Below are 19,005 nucleotides of genomic sequence, written 5' to 3' on the forward strand. Positions count from 1 at the left end.
GCTGATCAGTAAGAAATCCATTAATATCACTATCAGTTCAATCAACCCAATGTGACGACAAATCTCAGCTTTGTGATCTAGAATAAGATGTTCTAACATTGAACCACATCAACAAAACTGAATACGTGACATCGAAATCTCTCAATTAACCTTGAGCTTCAAAAGGTTCATCATCGCTTCCTGCCAAGTTATGTCATTAGACAGAGTGACTTATGATCAATCCTGTCCCACACAGTGAGTTCACCTAAAACCACAAAGTGACAACGTCACATAGAAACAAAGATACTGACCCTGGCGTGATTTGAACACGCAACCTTCTGATCTGGAGTCAGACGCGCTACCATTGCGCCACAGAGTCACGTAAGAAGAGATATTTATATTCAATTTGCTAGTAGACATTGGACCATCCACTCCATACAATCTGTAAGTTGCCTTGCACTTCAGAAGCTGATCAATGAGGAACACATCCATCTTTCTGTTTCACTGCTGTCAACCCCACAGTGACGACAAATCTCAGCTTTGTGATCTAGAATAAGATGTTCTAACATTGAACCACATCGACAAAACATCAAAACCTCTCAATTAACCTGAAGTTTTATAAGAGACATCCTAAGCTCTTGTCAAGGAACATTGTTTGATAGAATAGCTTTTAATCGATGGAATCGTTCCTGTCGGATACATCCTCATGGAAACCACAAAGGTTAACAAAGAGACAATGTCCTATACAGACAGCCATATTGACCCTGACGTGATTTGAACACCCAACTTTCTGATCTGGAGTCAGACGCGCTACCATTGCACCACAGAGTCACGTATGAAAGAATATTGCTTGTATTTATACATGCAAATTGACCGTTCACACTGCAGACACATTGAAATCCATCCAAGACATATCCGACTTGGTACCACATATGATCGAGGTCTGGGTCTGATTACAACGTTCACTCAGCCACAAAATAGATGGAATATGGGTCACTTGTGGGAAGAAAATCACAATTGGGTTGCAGTTGCTTGTAGTGGGAACGCAGCCAAAGTTGTCTTATAGCTCAACAGCTGATCAGTAAGGAAGACAACAGTTGCTGTTTCAATGGTTTCAATTAACAAGTCATCAAGGAAACCTTACTGGACAGAGTAACTGTTGATTGGTAATCCTGTGTGACACGTCCTCACCTGAAACCAAAGAGGTTATCATCAGAGACAAAGATATTGACCCTGACGTGATTTGAACACGCAACCTTCTGATCTGGAGTCAGACGCGCTACCATTGCGCCACAGAGTCACATATGACAGCAGCTCTAAGTCGCCTTTCACTTCCCAAGCTGATCAGGGAGAAATCCATTAATCTCACTGTATCAGTTCAATCAACCCAATGTGACGACAAATCTCAGCTTTGTGATCTAGAATAAGATGTTCTGACATTGAACCACATCGACAAAACTGAATACGAGACACCGAAATCTCTCAATTAACCTCGAGCTTCAAAAGGTGCATCATTGCTTCCTGCCAAGTTCTGCCATTACACAGAGTGACTTATAATCAATCCTGTCCCACACAGTGAGTTCACCTCATGAACCCAAAGAGGTTATCATCAGATACAAAGATATTGACCCTGACGTGATTTGAACACGCAACCTTCTGATCTGGAGTCAGACGCGCTACCGTTGCGCCACAGAGTCACATAAGACGAGAGATATTTATATTCAATTTGCTAGTAGACATTGGACCATACACTCCATACAATCTATAAGTTGCCTTGCACTTCCTAAGCTGATCAATGAGGAACACATCCATCTTTCTGTTTCACTGCTGTCAACCCCACAGTGACGACAAATCTCAGCTTTGTGATCTAGAATAAGATGTTCTAACATTGAACCACATCGACAAAACTGAGTATGAGACATCAAAACCTCTCAATTAACCTCGAGCTTCAAAAGGGGCATCATCACTTATTGCCAAGTTATGTCATTACACAGAGTGACTTATGATTGATGGGATGAATCCTGTCCCACACAGTGAGTTCACCTGAAACCACAAAGTGACAACATCTCATTGAAACAAAGACATTGACCCTGACGTGATTTGAACACGCAACCTTCTGATCTGGAGTCAGACGCGCTACCATTGCGCCACATATGAACGATTGATACTTGTATTTATACATACAAATTGACCGTTCACACAGCAGACACATTGAAATCCATCCAAGACATATCCGACTGGGTACCACATATGATCGAGGTCTGGGTCTGATTACAACGTTCACTCAGCCACAAAATAGATGGAATATGGGTCACTTGTGGGAAGAAAAGCACAATTGGGTTGCAGTTGCTTGTAGTGGGAACGCAGCCAAAGTTGTCTTGTAGCTCAACATCTGATCAGTAAGGAAGACAACTGCTGCTGTTTCAATAGTATCAATTAACAAGTCATCAAGGAAACCTTACTAGACAGTAACTGTTGATTGGTTATCCTGTGTGACACATCCTCACCTGAACCCAAAGAGGTTATCATCAGATACAAAGATATTGACCCTGACGTGATTTGAACACGCAACCTTCTGATCTGGAGTCAGACGCGCTACCATTGCGCCACAGAGTCACATAAGAAGAGAGATATTTATATTCAATTTGTTCGTAGACATTGGCCCATACACGCCATACAATCTATAAGTTGCCTTGCACTTCAGAAGCTTATCAATGAGGAACACATCCATCTTTCTGTTTCACTGCTGTCAACCCCACAGTGACGACAAATCTCAGCTTTGTGATCTAGAATAAGATGTTCTAACATTGAACCACATCGACAAAACTCAGTATGAGACATCAAAACCTCTCAATTAACCTGAAGTTTTAAAAGAGACATCTTAAGCTCTTGTCAAGGATCATTGTTTGATAGAATAGCTTTTAATCGATGGAATCATTCCTGTCGGATACATCCTCACGGAAACCACAAAGGTTAACAAAGAGACAATGTCCTATACAGACAGCCATATTGACCCTGACATGATTTGAACACACAACCTTCTGATCTGGAGTCAGATGCACTACCATTGCGCCACAGAGTCACATGTGAAAGAATATTGCTTGTATTTATACATGCAAATTGACCGTTCACACTGCAGACACATTGAAATCCATCCAAGACATATCCCACTGGGTACCACTTATGATCGAGGTCTGGGTCTGATTACAACGTTCACTCAGCCACAAAATAGATGGAATATGGGTCACTTGTGGGAAGAAAATCACAATTGGGTTGCAGTTGCTTGTAGTGGGAACGCAGCCAAAGTTGTCTTATAGCTCAACAGCTGATCAGTAAGGAAGACAACAGCTGCTGTTTCAATGGTTTCAATTAACAAGTCATCAAGGAAACCTTACTGGACAGAGTAACTGTTGATTGGTAATCCTGTGTGACACGTCCTCACCTGAAACCAAAGAGGTTATCATCAGAGACAAAGATATTGACCCTGACGTGATTTGAACACGCAACCTTCTGATCTGGAGTCAGACGCGCTACCATTGCGCCACAGAGTCACATATGACAGCAGCTCTAAGTCGCCTTTCACTTCCCAAGCTGATCAGGGAGAAATCCATTAATCTCACTGTATCAGTTCAATCAACCCAATGTGACGACAAATCTCAGCTTTGTGATCTAGAATAAGATGTTCTAACATTGAACCACATTGTCAAAACTGAGTATGAGACATCAAAACCTCTCAATTAACCTGAAGTTTTAAAAGAGACATCTTAAGCTCTTGTCAAGGAACATTGTTTGATAGAATAGCTTTTAATTGATGGGATCATTCCTGTCGGATACATCCTCACGTAAACCACAAAGTTTAACAAAGAGACAATGTCCTATACAGACAGCCATATTGACCCTGATGTGATTTGAACACGCAACTTCCTGATCTGGAATCAGATGCGCTACCATTGCACCACAGAGTGACATAAGAAAGTATATTGCTTGTATTTATACAAACAAATTGACCGTTCACACAGCAGACACATCAAAATCCATCCAAGACATATCCGACTGGGTACCACATATGATCGAGGTCTGGGTCTAATTACAACGTTCACTCAGCCACAAAATAGATGGAATACGGGTCAGACAATCCCCCTCACTGTCCACTTTTAAAACTAATCTTAAAACCCACTTTTATTCCTTGGCTTTTAACCATGTTTGAGACTCTGTCCCTGGTTTTATTGTTGCCAATCTATTGTTTGTTTATTGTATTTCACTGTTTTTACTCTTTACTCTTTCCTGTACTTTTTTATTTAGTCTTTTATTGGAAAGAAACAACTGTTTTAAAGTGCTGTACAAATAAAGCTGACTTGACTTGACTTGACTTGTGGGAAGAAAATCTGAATTGGGTTGCAGTTGCTTGTAGTGGGAACGCAGCCAAAGTTGTCTTGTAGCTCAACAGCTGATCAGTGAGGAAGACAACTGCTGCTGCTTTAATGGTATCAATTAACAAGTCATCAAGGAAACCTTACTAGACAGAGTAACTGTTGATTGGTAATCCTGTGTGACATGTCCTCACCTGAAACCAAAGAGGTTATCATCAGATACAAACAAAGATATTGACCCTGACGTGATTTGAACACGCAGCCTTCTGATCTGGAGTCAGACGCGCTACCATTGCGCCACAGAGTCACGTAAGAAGGGAGATACTTATATTCAATTTGCTAGTAGACATTGGACCATACACTCCATACAATCTATACGTTGCCTTGCACTTCCGAAGCTGATCAATGAGGAACACATCCATATTTCTGTTTCACTGCTGTCAACCCCACAGTGACGACAAATCTCAGCTTTGTGATCTAGAATAAGATGTTCTAACATTGAACCACATCGACAAAACTGAGTATGAGACATCAAAACCTCTCAATTAACCTGAAGCTCTTAAACATTTGTCATCACTTCTTGTCAAGGAACAGAATTACACCGTCTTTTCTGGTTGATTGGATCATTCCTGTCAGACACAGTGAGCTGACCTGATACCACAGTTTAATAAAATCATAAGGTCACTGAAAATACTCATATTGACCCTGACGTGATTTGAACACGCAGCCTTCTGATCTGGAGTCAGACGCGCTACCGTTGCGCCACAGAGTCACATAAGAAAGTATATTGCTTGTATTTATACATACAAATTAACCTTTCACACAGCAGACACATCGAAATCCATCCAAGACATATCCGACTGGGTACCACATATGATCGAGGTCTGGGTCTGATTACAACGTTCACTCAGCCACAAAATAGATGGAATATGTGTCACTTGTGGGAAGAAAATCACAATTGGGTTGCAGTTGCTTGTAGTCGGAACGCAGCCAAAGTTGTCTTGTAGCTCAACATCTGATCAGTAAGGAAGACAACAGCTGCTGTTTCAATGGTTTCAATTAACAAGTCATCCTTACTAGACAGTAACTGTTGATTGGTAATCCTGTGTGACACGTCCTCACCTGAAACCAAAGAGGTTATCATCAGATACAAACAAAGATATTGACCCTGACGTGATTTGAACACGCAACCTTCTGATCTGGAGTCAGACGCGCTACCGTTGCGCCACAGAGTCACATAAGAAGGAAAACAGTAATGACAGATGCCTCCTTTGAATCCTATTTGGGCCTCCCCATGCTGACGTCTCCTCTCCTGACAATGTTTCCCAATTAACACAAAAACAAAAGGGATTTTTGGAAATATTTATTTTCAAAATAATTCTATTAAATATTTACAAATTACATTTTTGTGACCAACCAACTGTGCAAACTTGGCCTCGTCTCCTGAATACATCCGACCACATGAGCTTTACAGAGAAGACAATGCAGAAGGTCCAATAGCTTCTGAATTGTCCACATACAGACGACTTGATATGAACTTTCTTCTACAAGCACCGACTAATAAAACGTTAAGTTAACCTCCTGAAGTCAGAAACAAAGAGTGAACCGTCGATGGAAGTTGTTAAGAGCAGTCATCTCACAACAACATCCTTTTGTACGGTGATTTGATGAATTCCTAGTTACTGCCTGTTAGAAGCCACACACACACACACACACACACACACACACACACACACACACACACACACACACACACACACACACACACACACACACACACACACACACACACACACACACACACACACACACACACACACACACACACACACACACACACACACACACACACATCACAGGTCCGTCTTGTCAGGGACATTCAGCACTGTGCTTGAGCTGGACGTTCCCACGGCCGCAGACTCCGACGTTTCTCTGTACGTCGACTCCAGCAGCTCGTCCGTGGAGGACAAATTGAGGTTTGGAGTGAAAACAGAGGCTGAAACGGATCGTGGTAGTGCTGCTGACGAATTCTGGGAGACCTCCGTATCAGCTTGGCGCTCCTGGGCGAGCATCTCGGCCTCTGCGTGCTTCCGACCTCTCCTCTTCCCGAGCACCTTGACGTAGTTGGCCGGCACAAGCCCGGTGGTCTGACCGTTCACGCTGGCCAGCAGCCAGCCGCGCACCCGGGGCTGTTGCTCTGAACACGAAAGAAACAAGATTTAGGCGACTGTCTGGGATCAACAGCAATGGACAGAGTTTAACTGACAAACTATATATATAAAAAAAAATTGCTACGAAATGAATAATCTTATGTGTCCTCCACTTCCATTACTAGTCACTGACCCGTCAAACCCAAGTAAGCTCTTTCACTTTGATTCCTTTAAGTGCGAAATACACCATCTTGTGGTATAGGGCAGTATTACAGTAAGTACATCTGCAGTAACTTTGAAATAACAAAGTTTGTGGCGAGCTCCATACTTCAGATCAGAAAAGGTCATTTGTGATCTTCTAGCGTGTGGTCTCTTGATCTGTGAAGATTTAAAAAATCCTGTAGTGTGTGCCAGGCTTTAGACGCAGTGAAAAGGAGCGTGTTGCCAGACACAGCGCTCAGCTATGGTCCGTTGCCACGTCATGTCAAAATACTCAAGACTTTGAAAAGTGCTGAGTATTGTGTTAGAGCTCACACCTTTCGGCGCTAGGTTGAGCATGTCTCCAGCCCGCAGAGAAATCTCCTCCTCAGAAGCAGCTATGAAGTCGTACTCAGCTCTGGCCACCACATGGTCATCCTCCCCGCTGGCCCAGTCAGAATCTGCACACACAAACACACATTTCACTCATGATCCTCCACGCCGGAAGAAATAAACTTTAATACAATGTTAAGTGTGAGTCTTACTGTTTTGTTCAACGACTTGGCTGGAGCTCAGCAGTTTCCAGATGAGGTAAGGTCCTCCCAGGACAACCGTGAAAAACAGAAAAATAGGCCAGGACTTCATGCCTGGATCTCTTGTTCCTGCACCGTCCCCTTCGGAGGACCTCACCAGGGCCTCCTGGGTGCTGTCGGCCCACAAGTCCTCAATCTCCGACCCCCGTCCCAGCAGCCTCTGGAACCGCCTGTAGAGGTAACGCAACATGCGCACCAGAGCGAAGGCCGACAGGACGTGGGATAGGTGTGCGCGCAGCCGCGTGAACTGGTTGGCTACGTCCAGCACTGCGCGGAAACTGTTGTACACGGCTGAAAACGTGGCGTCCATCATCATGCTGATGGAGGTGAAGGTGTTGACGATGCTCTCGATGGACTCGAAGGCGCCGCGGCTGCTCTCCTCCGCCTGCTGCACGAAGCGGCTGGGGGCCACTTCCTCAGCGTGTGACACGCGGTTGTAGCGGCCCACGCCGTAGCCGTTGCTGCCAAAACTGTAGGGGCTGTAGCCTCCATAGCCACCATAACCACTGTACATGGAGCTCCCATAGGGGCTGTAGGTGGATGGGAACGTGCCGTAGGACGGACGGTAGGACGGTTGTACTGGACGGGGGGGCACAGGGGGCACCATCCGGGTCAAGACGGGAGGGCCGGCAGAGGTGGAGGGGCCAACCGTGGGGGCAAAATCTGTAGACCTGTTTCATGAAGAGGACACATGTAAAATTACAAACAGTGAGACTTTAAAGCCAGTCACTCAGGAGCTACACCCAACCTGGACAATTTGAGACCCCAGACTTTATAATGTCCAACATTGTTCTGTGAGCAATTTACATTATTCATTCTGTGCAATAACAAACTTTCAATTCAATCACTACCAACATGATTGTGAAACACTGTTATCTTCTTGTTCCTACATTATTGTTTATGTTTTTATCGTTTATTACTACTTTTCAAAGGCTTTATAATATTTTCCACCACTGCTGCAACAATGAAGATGGCCCCATTGTGGGCGAATAAAGGATTATCGATCAATCAAATTCACTCAATGATTTCATGACAGAAGTCTGGAGTTCAACGAGGCTTTATGCACTGGTCAACACTCGTGAACATTGTTAAACATTGGTAAATATATGTAAACACTGGTAATCATGGGAGGGGGCAAAATACACATTTTATCCACAACATGGGATTAAAAATAGCCCCAACATAAACAGACAGGCTCGATCATTCACGTGTTGTTCTCCCTTTAACTCCGTGTGGCTTCCACATTATCTGACATGTAAACATTTATCAGGTGTAAAGGTCGACACGAGGCCTACTGCAAGCTAAGCTAGTCAGCCATAACAACTGCATTAATGTTGCTCTCACATACAAACAAGAGTGTGAAATACTACGTGTGACATATGGGTGATGATTCCCATCGACGTGTGAATGTTTCCATTCAATATCTGAAACTTGATCGGCTGCATCGCTCCTGTTTGTCGAACTTTAGCATTATAAGCATTAGCCACTACGGCTCGTCGACAGAATCGAGTAAACACGGGGCAAGTTAACGTTCATGAATGCTCCTTTACCTGTAGTTTACAGGAGCACCCATGGCGCCCGGGATCCTCCTTTCCCACGGCTTCACCGGAGGTTGTGAATCCATTGCGGAAAAAATAAATAGTTTATGTCCACAAAGTTGGAGACCCTGCAGCAGTGGGCCTCTCCGACCCTCTTCCTGTGGTTTACGAATCCTACTACGGCGAAACGGAAGAACCGCCACATCTCACCTCTGATTGGATAAAACCGACTGGCACGCTGTTTGTTTGTTCGCTGATGATTGGTTAGAGGGCGCACTTGGCAAGGTGACGCAGAGCCAATCAGGATCAGACTAGAGCCGATATGGGAGTCCCTAAATTGCAGACGGTTTTAATGTTAATTAGTTGATAGAGCTTTAGTATGGATGATTATTATTATTATTATTATTATTATTATTATTATTATTATTATTATTATTATTATTATTATTATTATTATTATAGAATGCACGTCTCCTCTTTGTTCAGCCGATGGTGCTGTAGCTCACAACAGAGGACTGCTGCTCTTAAAGAGACTGTCTTATTCTTATTCTACAGAATAAAAAATTTAATTAATAATTTATTAAAACTGCAGCTAGTTGCAGTAAATGCTGTTTTAATTGTAGCCTTCAGAGGCTTTTTAGTCTGAAGTCGATCAGTTAAAAGTTTTTGTGAAAAAAAAAGAAAGGCTGATTAAAAGTGAACAATTTCAGTAATTCTTTGCACAAAAACAAATAAGAGAAATAAAATTGTTGGTCTTTATAGATTACAATGATCTGATTTTAGTGGTTTACCGTTGAACCGAAACACATTCAAAAGGTTTCTGAGCTCACACGAGCAGCGTGATGCAACAGCTGAGTAAGAAAGTTTGGCTTTCTGCTCATAATCTGAGCCACACTGAGCCGTATCCTGCTGCTGCTGCTGCTGCTGATTCCCCTTCGAACGTTCACTGACACTCACAGACGTCAGAGCAGCCTGTAGTAGAAGCTTGTGAGGGGGCGGTTTGTGCAGAGAGGCCCGTGCAGAGGAGTGCGCTGTGGTTTGCAGCAGGGAGTCCTGTGATGTCAAGCGGCAGCAGGCTCACCAAGGACGACAGAAGATCCTCGTTTTGTGATCCTGCGAGGTGGGCGTGTGACACCGAGGCCGGGACTCCTTGTCACAGGTGTGCGGGTGTGACGGCCTGTGGCCGTCACTCAGTGTGGGAAGATGGTCCCGGCCTCTGCCGTGCAGATGTGACATTTTGTTCTGCCACGGCTTTGGAAGGTCAAAGGACAATAAGCGTGTCTTGCATTTAATCAGATCTACGGGAATGAAATGCGAATATCTGATCCAGGAGAAGTGGGAGTGTCACCGCGGCGCAGATATGAATGTCTGTGCTGCCGACGTCGTGCAGGCTTCTGCTTCCAGCTGATATTCTTCACTTTATTGTCAAGTTTTTGCAATCGCAACCTTTGGAAATCTGTTAAAAGCCTTAATTTATTCACTTGGAAACGCTGTTAGAGGGAATCAGGACCACGTGCTTGTAGGATTTTGTGAAAGGAAAGAAGAAGATGCCACTGAAAGGGTTGAGAAAGAAATACTGAACAGTAGACTGAGTGAAAAGTGAAGTGAAAGTGTCAGTTTCTAAACTGGTAGGAAACATTTTTCTTCTCACAATCTGCTCAGTTGATCCGTATTAAACTCAATAATGAACCAAGCCAAATACTACTTCAAGACTATACTACGCTCACCGCGCTTCAGCTCAGAGTGGATTTGTTGTCATGCCAACTTACACTTATGATCAAATCAGGGGAAAATGATTTGTATTCGTTGGATTCTTATCAGGTCGAGATTCAAAATGCAAAAAAAAAAAAAAAAAAGAAGAACAAGAAACAAGAAGAGGAAGTTGTTTAAATGAAAACTGCATTTAAACAAACAGGCTGACCAAAGCTTCAAAGACCAGAGTATTTACAGATATGAACCCCTGCTGGGTCAACTATTTTTTTAAAATTTTTTGCAAAAAAAATCACTATTATTGTAGAGGTTGGACGCATGAAGACATTTCAAATTTCCTCCTTGCTCCTCCTCCTCCTCCTCCTCCTCCTCCTCCTCCCCCTTCTCTTCTTCCTCCTCCTCTTCCAGCCTGAACTTCCACTCTTCCTGCTGTGAGTTTTTCTGGACTTCACGCTGGACTCACCTGAAAGTACATGTTACACTTCCTCCCGTGTGTGTGTGTGAGTGTGTGTGTGTGTGTGTGTGTGTGTGTGTGTGTGTGTGTGTGTGTGTGTGTGTGTGTGTGTGTGTGTGTGTGTGTGTGTGTGTGTGTGTGTGTGTGTGTGTGTGTGTGGCTTCTAACAGGCAGTAACTAGGAATTCATCAAATCACCGTACAAAAGGATGTTGTTGTGAGATGACTCTTCATCAATTTCAATGTGTCTGCTGTGTGAACAGTCAATTTGTATGTATAAATACAAGCATTATACTTTCATATGTGACTCTGTGGCGCAATGGTAGCGCATCTGACTCCAGATCAGAAGGTTGCGTGTTCAAATCACGTCAGGGTCAATATCTTTGTTTCTGATGATAACCTCTTTGGTTTCAGGTGACGACATGTCACCCAGGATTACCAATCAACAGTTACTCTGTCTAGTAAGGTTTCCTTGATGACTTGTTAATTGATACCATTGAAACAGCAGCTGTTGTCTTCCTCACTGATCAGCTGTTGAGCTATAAGACAACTTTGGCTGCGTTCCCACTACAAGCAACTGCAACCCAATTCAGATTTTCTTCCCACAAGTGACCCATATTCCATCTATTTTGTGGCTGAGTGAACGTTGTAATTAGACCCAGACCTCGATCATATGTGGTACCCAGTGGGATATATCTTGGAGGGATTTCAATGTGTCTGCAGTGTGAACGGTCAATTTATATGTATAAATACAAGCATTATATTTTCATATGTGACTCTGTGGCGCAATGGTAGCGCGTCTGACTCCAGATCAGAAGGTTGCGTGTTCAAATCACTTCAGGGTCAATATCTTTGTATCTGATGATAACCTCTTTGGTTTCAGGTGACGACATGTCACCCAGGATTACCAATCAACAGTTACTGTCTAGTAAGGATGGATGATTTGTTAATTGATACCATTGAAACAGCAGCAGTTGTCTTCCTTACTGATCAGCTGTTGAGCTATAAGACAACTGTGGCTGCGTTCCCACTACAAGCAACAGCAACCCAATTCAAATTTTCTTCCCACAAGTGACCCATATTCCATCTATTTTGTGGCTGAGTGAACGTTGTAATTAGACCCAGACCTCGATCATATGTGGTACCCAGTGGGATATGTCTTGGATGGATTTCAATGTGTCTGCTGTGTGAACGGTCAATTTGTATGTATAAATACAAGCAATACCCTTATATATGTGACTCTGTGGAGCAACGGTAGCGTGTCTGACTCCAGATCAGAAGGTTGTGTGTTCAAATCACGTCAGGGTCAATATTCTCTATAGAGCCCGTTTTGCTGCTTTTGATTGGTACGGATGTAAGGCCACAGGAACTGTCAATCATGGTGATAGCTTAGCGGTAGCATAGCAGTCCTTTGCTTACATGACAAAAGCTGATTGTTGGGTGATGATTGGTTAGAAGGAGCACTCGGCAAGGTGACGCAGAGCCAATCAGGATCAGAGTAGAGCCGATGTGGGAGTCACCTTAGCAGACTATTTGGTGTTGGTTTTAATGTTAATTAGTTGATAGAGCTTTAGTATGGATTATTATTATTATTATTATTATTAAATGCACGTCTCCTCTTTGTTCAGCAGATGGTACTGTAGCTCACAACAGAGGACTGCTGCTCCTAAAGAGGCTGTCTTATTCTTATTCTTATTCTTATTCCTTCTATCAATGTTAAAAATGCACTTCTCCTTTATGTCCAGTAGGTGGTGGTGCTGCTCGTGCTTCAGTTTATGACGTGTGCTCTCAGGGACTTTCCCTCCATCCTTTAAGAATGTTGGATGGAAGGAGTACAGCACACAACACAGATTTATCTAATTCAAATGAACTCTCAGAAGTTGAACTGTAGAGAAACACCAACACCGGCCGCGAGGCTTGAGTGGAGTTCAAACTCAAACGCACATCAGCAAGTTGAAAAGTAAAATTGTCAAGCGTAGAGGGTTAAAACCTACATGTGTGGGGTTCCAATCTTACCCATAGGATGACATTGAAAAGTCTAAGTTTATAACAGAATAAAAAATAAAATGAATAATTCATTAAAACTGCAGCTAGTTGCAGTAAATGCTGTTTTAATTGTAGCCTTCAGAGGCTTTTTAGTCTGAAGTCGATCAGTTAAAAGGTTTTCTGAAAAAATAGAAAAGCTGATTAAAAGTGAACAATTTCAGTACTTCTTTGCACTAAAACAAATAAGAAAAATAAAATTGTTGGTCTTTATAGATTACAATGATCTGATTTTAATGGTTTACCGTTGAACTGAAAACACATTCAAAAGGTTTCTGAGCTCACACGAGCAGCGTGATGCAACAGCTGAGTAAGAAAGTTTGGCTTTCTGCTCATAATCTGAGCCACACTGAGCCGTATCCTGCTGCTGCTGCTGCTGCTGCTGCTGCTGATTCCCCTTCGAACGTTCACTGACACTCACAGACGTCAGAGCAGCCTGTAGTAGAAGCTTGTGAGGGGGCGGTTTGTGCAGAGAGGCCCGTGCAGAGGAGTGCGCTGTGGTTTGCAGCAGGGAGTCCTGTGATGTCAAGCGGCAGCAGGCTCACCAAGGACGACAGAAGATCCTCGTTTTGTGATCCTGCGAGGTGGGCGTGTGACACCGAGGCCGGGACTCCTTGTCACAGGTGTGCGGGTGTGACGGCCTGTGGCCGTCACTCAGTGTGGGAAGATGGTCCCGGCCTCTGCCGTGCAGATGTGACATTTTGTTCTGCCACGGCTTTGGAAGGTCAAAGGACAATAAGCGTGTCTTGCATTTAATCAGATCTACGGGAATGAAATGCGAATATCTGATCCAGGAGAAGTGGGAGTGTCACCGCGGCGCAGATATGAATGTCTGTGCTGCCGACGTCGTGCAGGCTTCTGCTTCCAGCTGATATTCTTCACTTTATTGTCAAGTTTTTGCAATCGCAACCTTTGGAAATCTGTTAAAAGCCTTAATTTATTCACTTGGAAACGCTGTTAGAGGGAATCAGGACCACGTGCTTGTAGGATTTTGTGAAAGGAAAGAAGAAGATGCCACTGAAAGGGTTGAGAAAGAAATACTGAACAGTAGACTGAGTGAAAAGTGAAGTGAAAGTGTCAGTTTCTAAACTGGTAGGAAACATTTTTCTTCTCACAATCTGCTCAGTTGATCCGTATTAAACTCAATAATGAACCAAGCCAAATACTACTTCAAGACTATACTACGCTCACCGCGCTTCAGCTCAGAGTGGATTTGTTGTCATGCCAACTTACACTTCTGAGCAAATCAGGGGAAAATGATTTGTATTCGTTGGATTCTTATCAGGTCGAGATTCAAAATGCAAAAAAAAAAAAAAAAAAAAAAAGAAGAACAAGAAACAAGAAGAGGAAGTTGTTTAAATGAAAACTGCGTTTAAACAAACAGGCTGACCAAAGCTTCAAAGACCAGAGTATTTACAGATATGAACCCCTGCTGGAAGGGGTCAACTATTTTTTTTTTGCAAAATATTCACTATCGTTGTAGAGGTTGGATGCATGAAGACATTCCAAATTTGAAGGATCCTTGAAGGTCATGGGGCAAAAACTAAAGTGTTAAACCTGCAAAAAAAAAAAAATCACCCGAGCCGGTCTGTCAGTGAAGACATATAGTATGTGGCCAAACCTCTCCTCTCACACCGCAGTCTGGCTCATTTCCACTTTTCAGAGACTGAGAGATCGAAGCAAGTTTTAATTTCTGACGCGAAAAGATCTGAGCTGGAGCTCGTGTTTCTGACTGTGGGATCCAGCTGCTTTGGTCAGTGGAGGTCTTTTGAAGCTGCGTTCACACCCTGATTATGATCCGCCGTCGCATGATGTCAATTCTTACAAACTCGATTTAAGCTTTATGCAATTAACACTCCGTGTTGTGTATAAAGTTCACTGCTGTGCCTCCTCACCATGAAGTACGATGGAGGAACCATCATGATTTGGGGCTGCTATGTAAATGTATCAGCGCATCTTGAAATAACTTGTTTCTGTTGTCGCTCGGCACATCTGTAGCGAGGAGGAGGAGGAGGAAGAGGAGGAGGCGGAGATTACGGTGAATGATGGGCTGTGTGAGAGAAGTTTTGCAGCAGACCGGGACTGCATGTGACCGGTGACGTTCCCCTGACACTGTGCTTCTCCTCCTCTTCCTCCTCCTACATCTCCTCCCACTTCTCTTCCTCCTCCTCCTCCTCCTCCTCCTCCTCCCCCTTCTCTTCTTCCTCCTCCTCTTCCAGCCTGAACTTCCACTCTTCCTGCTGTGAGTTTTTCTGGACTTCACGCTGGACTCGCCTGAAAGTACCTGTTACACTTCCTCCCGTGTGTGTGTGTGTGTGTGTGTGTGTGTGTGTGTGTGTGTGTGTGTGTGTGTGTGTGTGTGTGTGTGTGTGTGTGTGTGTGTGTGTGTGTGTGTGTGTGTGTGTGTGTGTGTGTGTGTGTGGCTTCTAACAGGCAGTAACTAGGAATTCATCAAATCACCGTACAAAAGGATGTTGTTGTGAGATGACTGCTCTTAACAACTTCCATCGACGGTTCACTCTTTGTTTCTGACTTCAGGAGGTTAACTTAACGTTTTATTAGTCGGTGCTTGTAGAAGAAAGTTCATATCAAGTCGTCTGTATGTGGACAATTCAGAAGCTATTGGACCTTCTGCATTGTCTTCTCTGTAAAGCTCATGTGGTCGGATGTATTCAGGAGACGAGGCCAAGTTTGCACAGTTGGTTGGTCACAAAAATGTAATTTGTAAATATTTAATAGAATTATTTTGAAAATAAATATTTCCAAAAATCCCTTTTGTTTTTGTGTTAATTGGGAAACATTGTCAGGAGAGGAGACGTCAGCATGGGGAGGCCCAAATAGGCTGAATGCTGAATATTCAGGCCGATTCAAAGGAGGCATCTGTCATTACTGTTTTCCTTCTTATGTGACTCTGTGGCGCAATGGTAGCGCGTCTGACTCCAGATCAGAAGGTTGCGTGTTCAAATCACGTCAGGGTCAATATCTTTGTTTGTATCTGATGATAACCTCTTTGGTTTCAGGTGAGGACGTGTCTCACAGGATTACCAATCAACAGTTACTGTCCAGTAAAGTTTCCTTGATGACTTGTTAATTGAAACCATTGAAACAGCAGCTGTTGTCTTCCTTACTGATCAGCTGTTGAGCTACAAGACAACTTTGGCTGCGTTCCCACTACAAGCAACTGCAACCCAATTGTGATTTTCTTCCCACAAGTGACCCATATTCCATCTATTTTGTGGCTGAGTGAACGTTGTAATTAGACCCAGACCTCGATCATATGTGGTACCCAGTGGGATATGTCTTGGATGGATTTCAATGTGTCTGCAGTGTGAACGGTCAATTTGTATGTATAAATACAAGCATTATACTTCCATATGTGACTCTGTGGCGCAATGGTAGCGCGTCTGACTCCAGATCAGAAGGTTGTGTGTTCAAATCACATCAGGGTCAATGTTCTCTATAGAGCCTGTTCTGACAGTTTTTTTTAGATTTTGATTGGTACGGATGTGAGGCCACGGGAACTGTCAATCATGGCGATAGCTTAGCGATAGCATAGCAGTCCTTTGCTTACACGACAAATAAAAATGACAAAACATGGTGGAGCCGTCTACAAACGTCCACGCCGCAGAGCAACACAGAGGTTTGAAATGGAATACAGCGTCATTTAAAACTCACACGGGGTTTAAGGTTTATACTAGCCCTGTTAGCGGCTAAAATTAGCAGAGGTGGCTGTGGGGACGACAACACAGGAGACCAATGTTAGTTAACCCTAACCCTAACCCCTCAAAAACAAAACACTTTGAAAGCTGTTTGTTTTGTTAATTTCCATTCATTGACACGTCAGAAATGTAGGTGGTAATTTGTTGGAGGTGAACTTCTTCTTCTTCTTCTTCTTCTTCTTCTTCTTCTTCTTCTTCTTCTTCTTCTTCTTCTTCTTCTTCTTCCTCTTTGCGGGATTAGCGCGCAGGAATAAAGGCAGGATGGCTGCTCACTTTCACTCGGCTATAAAACAAGATGCGTACAAACAATGTGGATCTCTGTAAAGTGCAGGTATACTCTGTTACCGGTCAAACATCGGAGGGATTTTCCCCGGCTCTGAAACATGAGTTACGTCTTGCAGCCGGGAGCCGCTTTAGCTGCACATCTGCACGACACCTATAATTAAAATGTGCTGCAGGAAGTTTGCAAATTGTAGGATGAGTGGATGGAGGTAATAAGCGCTCTGGCGTGTATCGCAGTGCAGTTTTGGCTCAGTGAAGTGGAAAAAAAATATATATATGAGAGGTTTGTGTCATTGGCAAATCAAGGTGATCGGCATTAAATAAAGTACACGCCCCAGAAGGTCTCATGATATTGTGAATCAGTGACGTTAAAATCACACTTTCACTTAGAGTCCGGGGATGATGTATTTGCCCCGTGGTAACCTCGATCCGATGTTGGTGAGGTGGCTGGGTTCAGGTGGAGCGTGTGACCAAACGTTGGCATTGTCAGCGAAGAATCAAATTAAACTCAAGGAAGAAAAAAGAAGAGGGGGAGGTTAGGGGAGGAGACAGAGCAGCAGAGAGGAGGGGCATTACTGGAAATAGGTGGCTAAACAGGTCGAGCTCGGCTTTTCCAGGACATGGTGAGGAAATGCTGAGAGACTCGCTGCAGCGGCGAGGACCGTTTCACCACACACACACACACACACACATACACACACACACACACATACACACACACACACGTGCACACACACACTCGCACAAACTTGCATGTAGTATTTGCTCAGGCTTGCCACCAATGCAGCCCCCATGCAGAAGTACAATCCTTCAGTTGTTGCGTGATGTCCACACGGTGGCAAACTTTCTGAGTCCGATCTTATCTGATGTCGCAACACTTTTGTTTCATTGCACGTTTTAATCATAGGATCAGCATTTAATCACCATATCAAAAGGTTGCAGAATTTCCTCCAGCACGTGGAGTAACCGGCAACAGTGAACTGGATTGATGTCAGGAAACATTGACACCATCATCGTTTTAATGTTATACAAACAGCAACATCATATCAACCAGAGATCTACTACTCTTATGACCAGCGGAGCCATTTTGACCCACTTTCTATTCCACAAATCTTCCCTTCACAAACCACTCACAATCTAGCTTCAACTTTTTTTTGTGCTTTTTTTGACCAAAACTTGATTGCATGAAACATTTATGAATATTAAAACATATAAATATTTTTGCTGTATTACTTAAGAGTTTTAGACATTTTGCTAGTGTTTGCTGTTTCAGCCAATATAGTGATTTTTTAAAATGTATTTTCATCAGTTTAATGATTTTTCAGCCGTCATCTTAGCTTCTTTCACCATTTCAGGTGTTTCAAGCATGTGAGCAATATTCACTATTTTAGCTATTAGAGCCATTTTAGCAGTTTTAGTCATTACAGCTTTTTTTTTTAATTTAAATTATTTAAGTGGCTTAAGCAGTTTTTGCCATTTTAGCAGTTTAAGCCATTTTAATTGCGCGTGCTATTTTAGCTGCAATACTTTTGTTTTAGTTAAAATGGCTTTTTTTCTTTAGCAGATTTAGCTATTTTGCCATTACAGCTTTTGTTTTATTAAGCTGTTTCAGCCATTTTAGCTATTTTCACTAGTTTAGCTATTTGAGCCATTTTAGCATTTTTAGTCATTACAGATTTTTAGAAATTATTTGACGAGCAGCTTTAGGCATTTTAGCTGTTTAAGCCATTTTGATTGTGCTTGCTATTTTAGCAGCAACAGCCATTTTATTGGCTTTGGTTGTTTTAGTCATGAAAGATTTTTTATTTTTATTTCTATGGCTGCTTTATATTTTAGTCATTGCAGTTTCTTTTGAGCTGGTTTAGTCATTTTCGCTGTTTTAATAGTTCCAGAGGTTTTTGGCAGTTTAGCAATTTCTGTCATTTTCACCGTTTCAGCCAAAATAGCCATTTCACATGTTTTAGGAATTT

The 19,005-nt window shown here is 42.9% G+C and overlaps 1 protein-coding gene across 1 annotated transcript; it reads right to left on the bottom strand.

Annotated features, from left to right (window-relative positions):
• Positions 1–5,704: 5,704 nt before the first annotated feature.
• On the bottom strand, positions 5,705–9,041 carry pex13 (peroxisomal biogenesis factor 13). Its single transcript, XM_080480999.1, has 4 exons — positions 8,841–9,041; positions 7,243–7,961; positions 7,036–7,158; positions 5,705–6,546 (listed from the first exon to the last, which is right to left on the bottom strand). Exons 1-4 carry the CDS (start codon positions 8,912–8,914, stop codon positions 6,203–6,205), a joined length of 1,260 nt encoding a protein of 419 aa, XP_080337125.1. The 5' UTR covers positions 8,915–9,041; the 3' UTR covers positions 5,705–6,202.
• Between the last annotated feature and the right edge of the window lie 9,964 nt (positions 9,042–19,005).

Source organism: Lipophrys pholis, assembly GCF_963383615.2.
Source record: "Lipophrys pholis genome assembly, chromosome: 15".
Lineage (NCBI taxonomy): Eukaryota > Metazoa > Chordata > Actinopteri > Blenniiformes > Blenniidae > Lipophrys > Lipophrys pholis.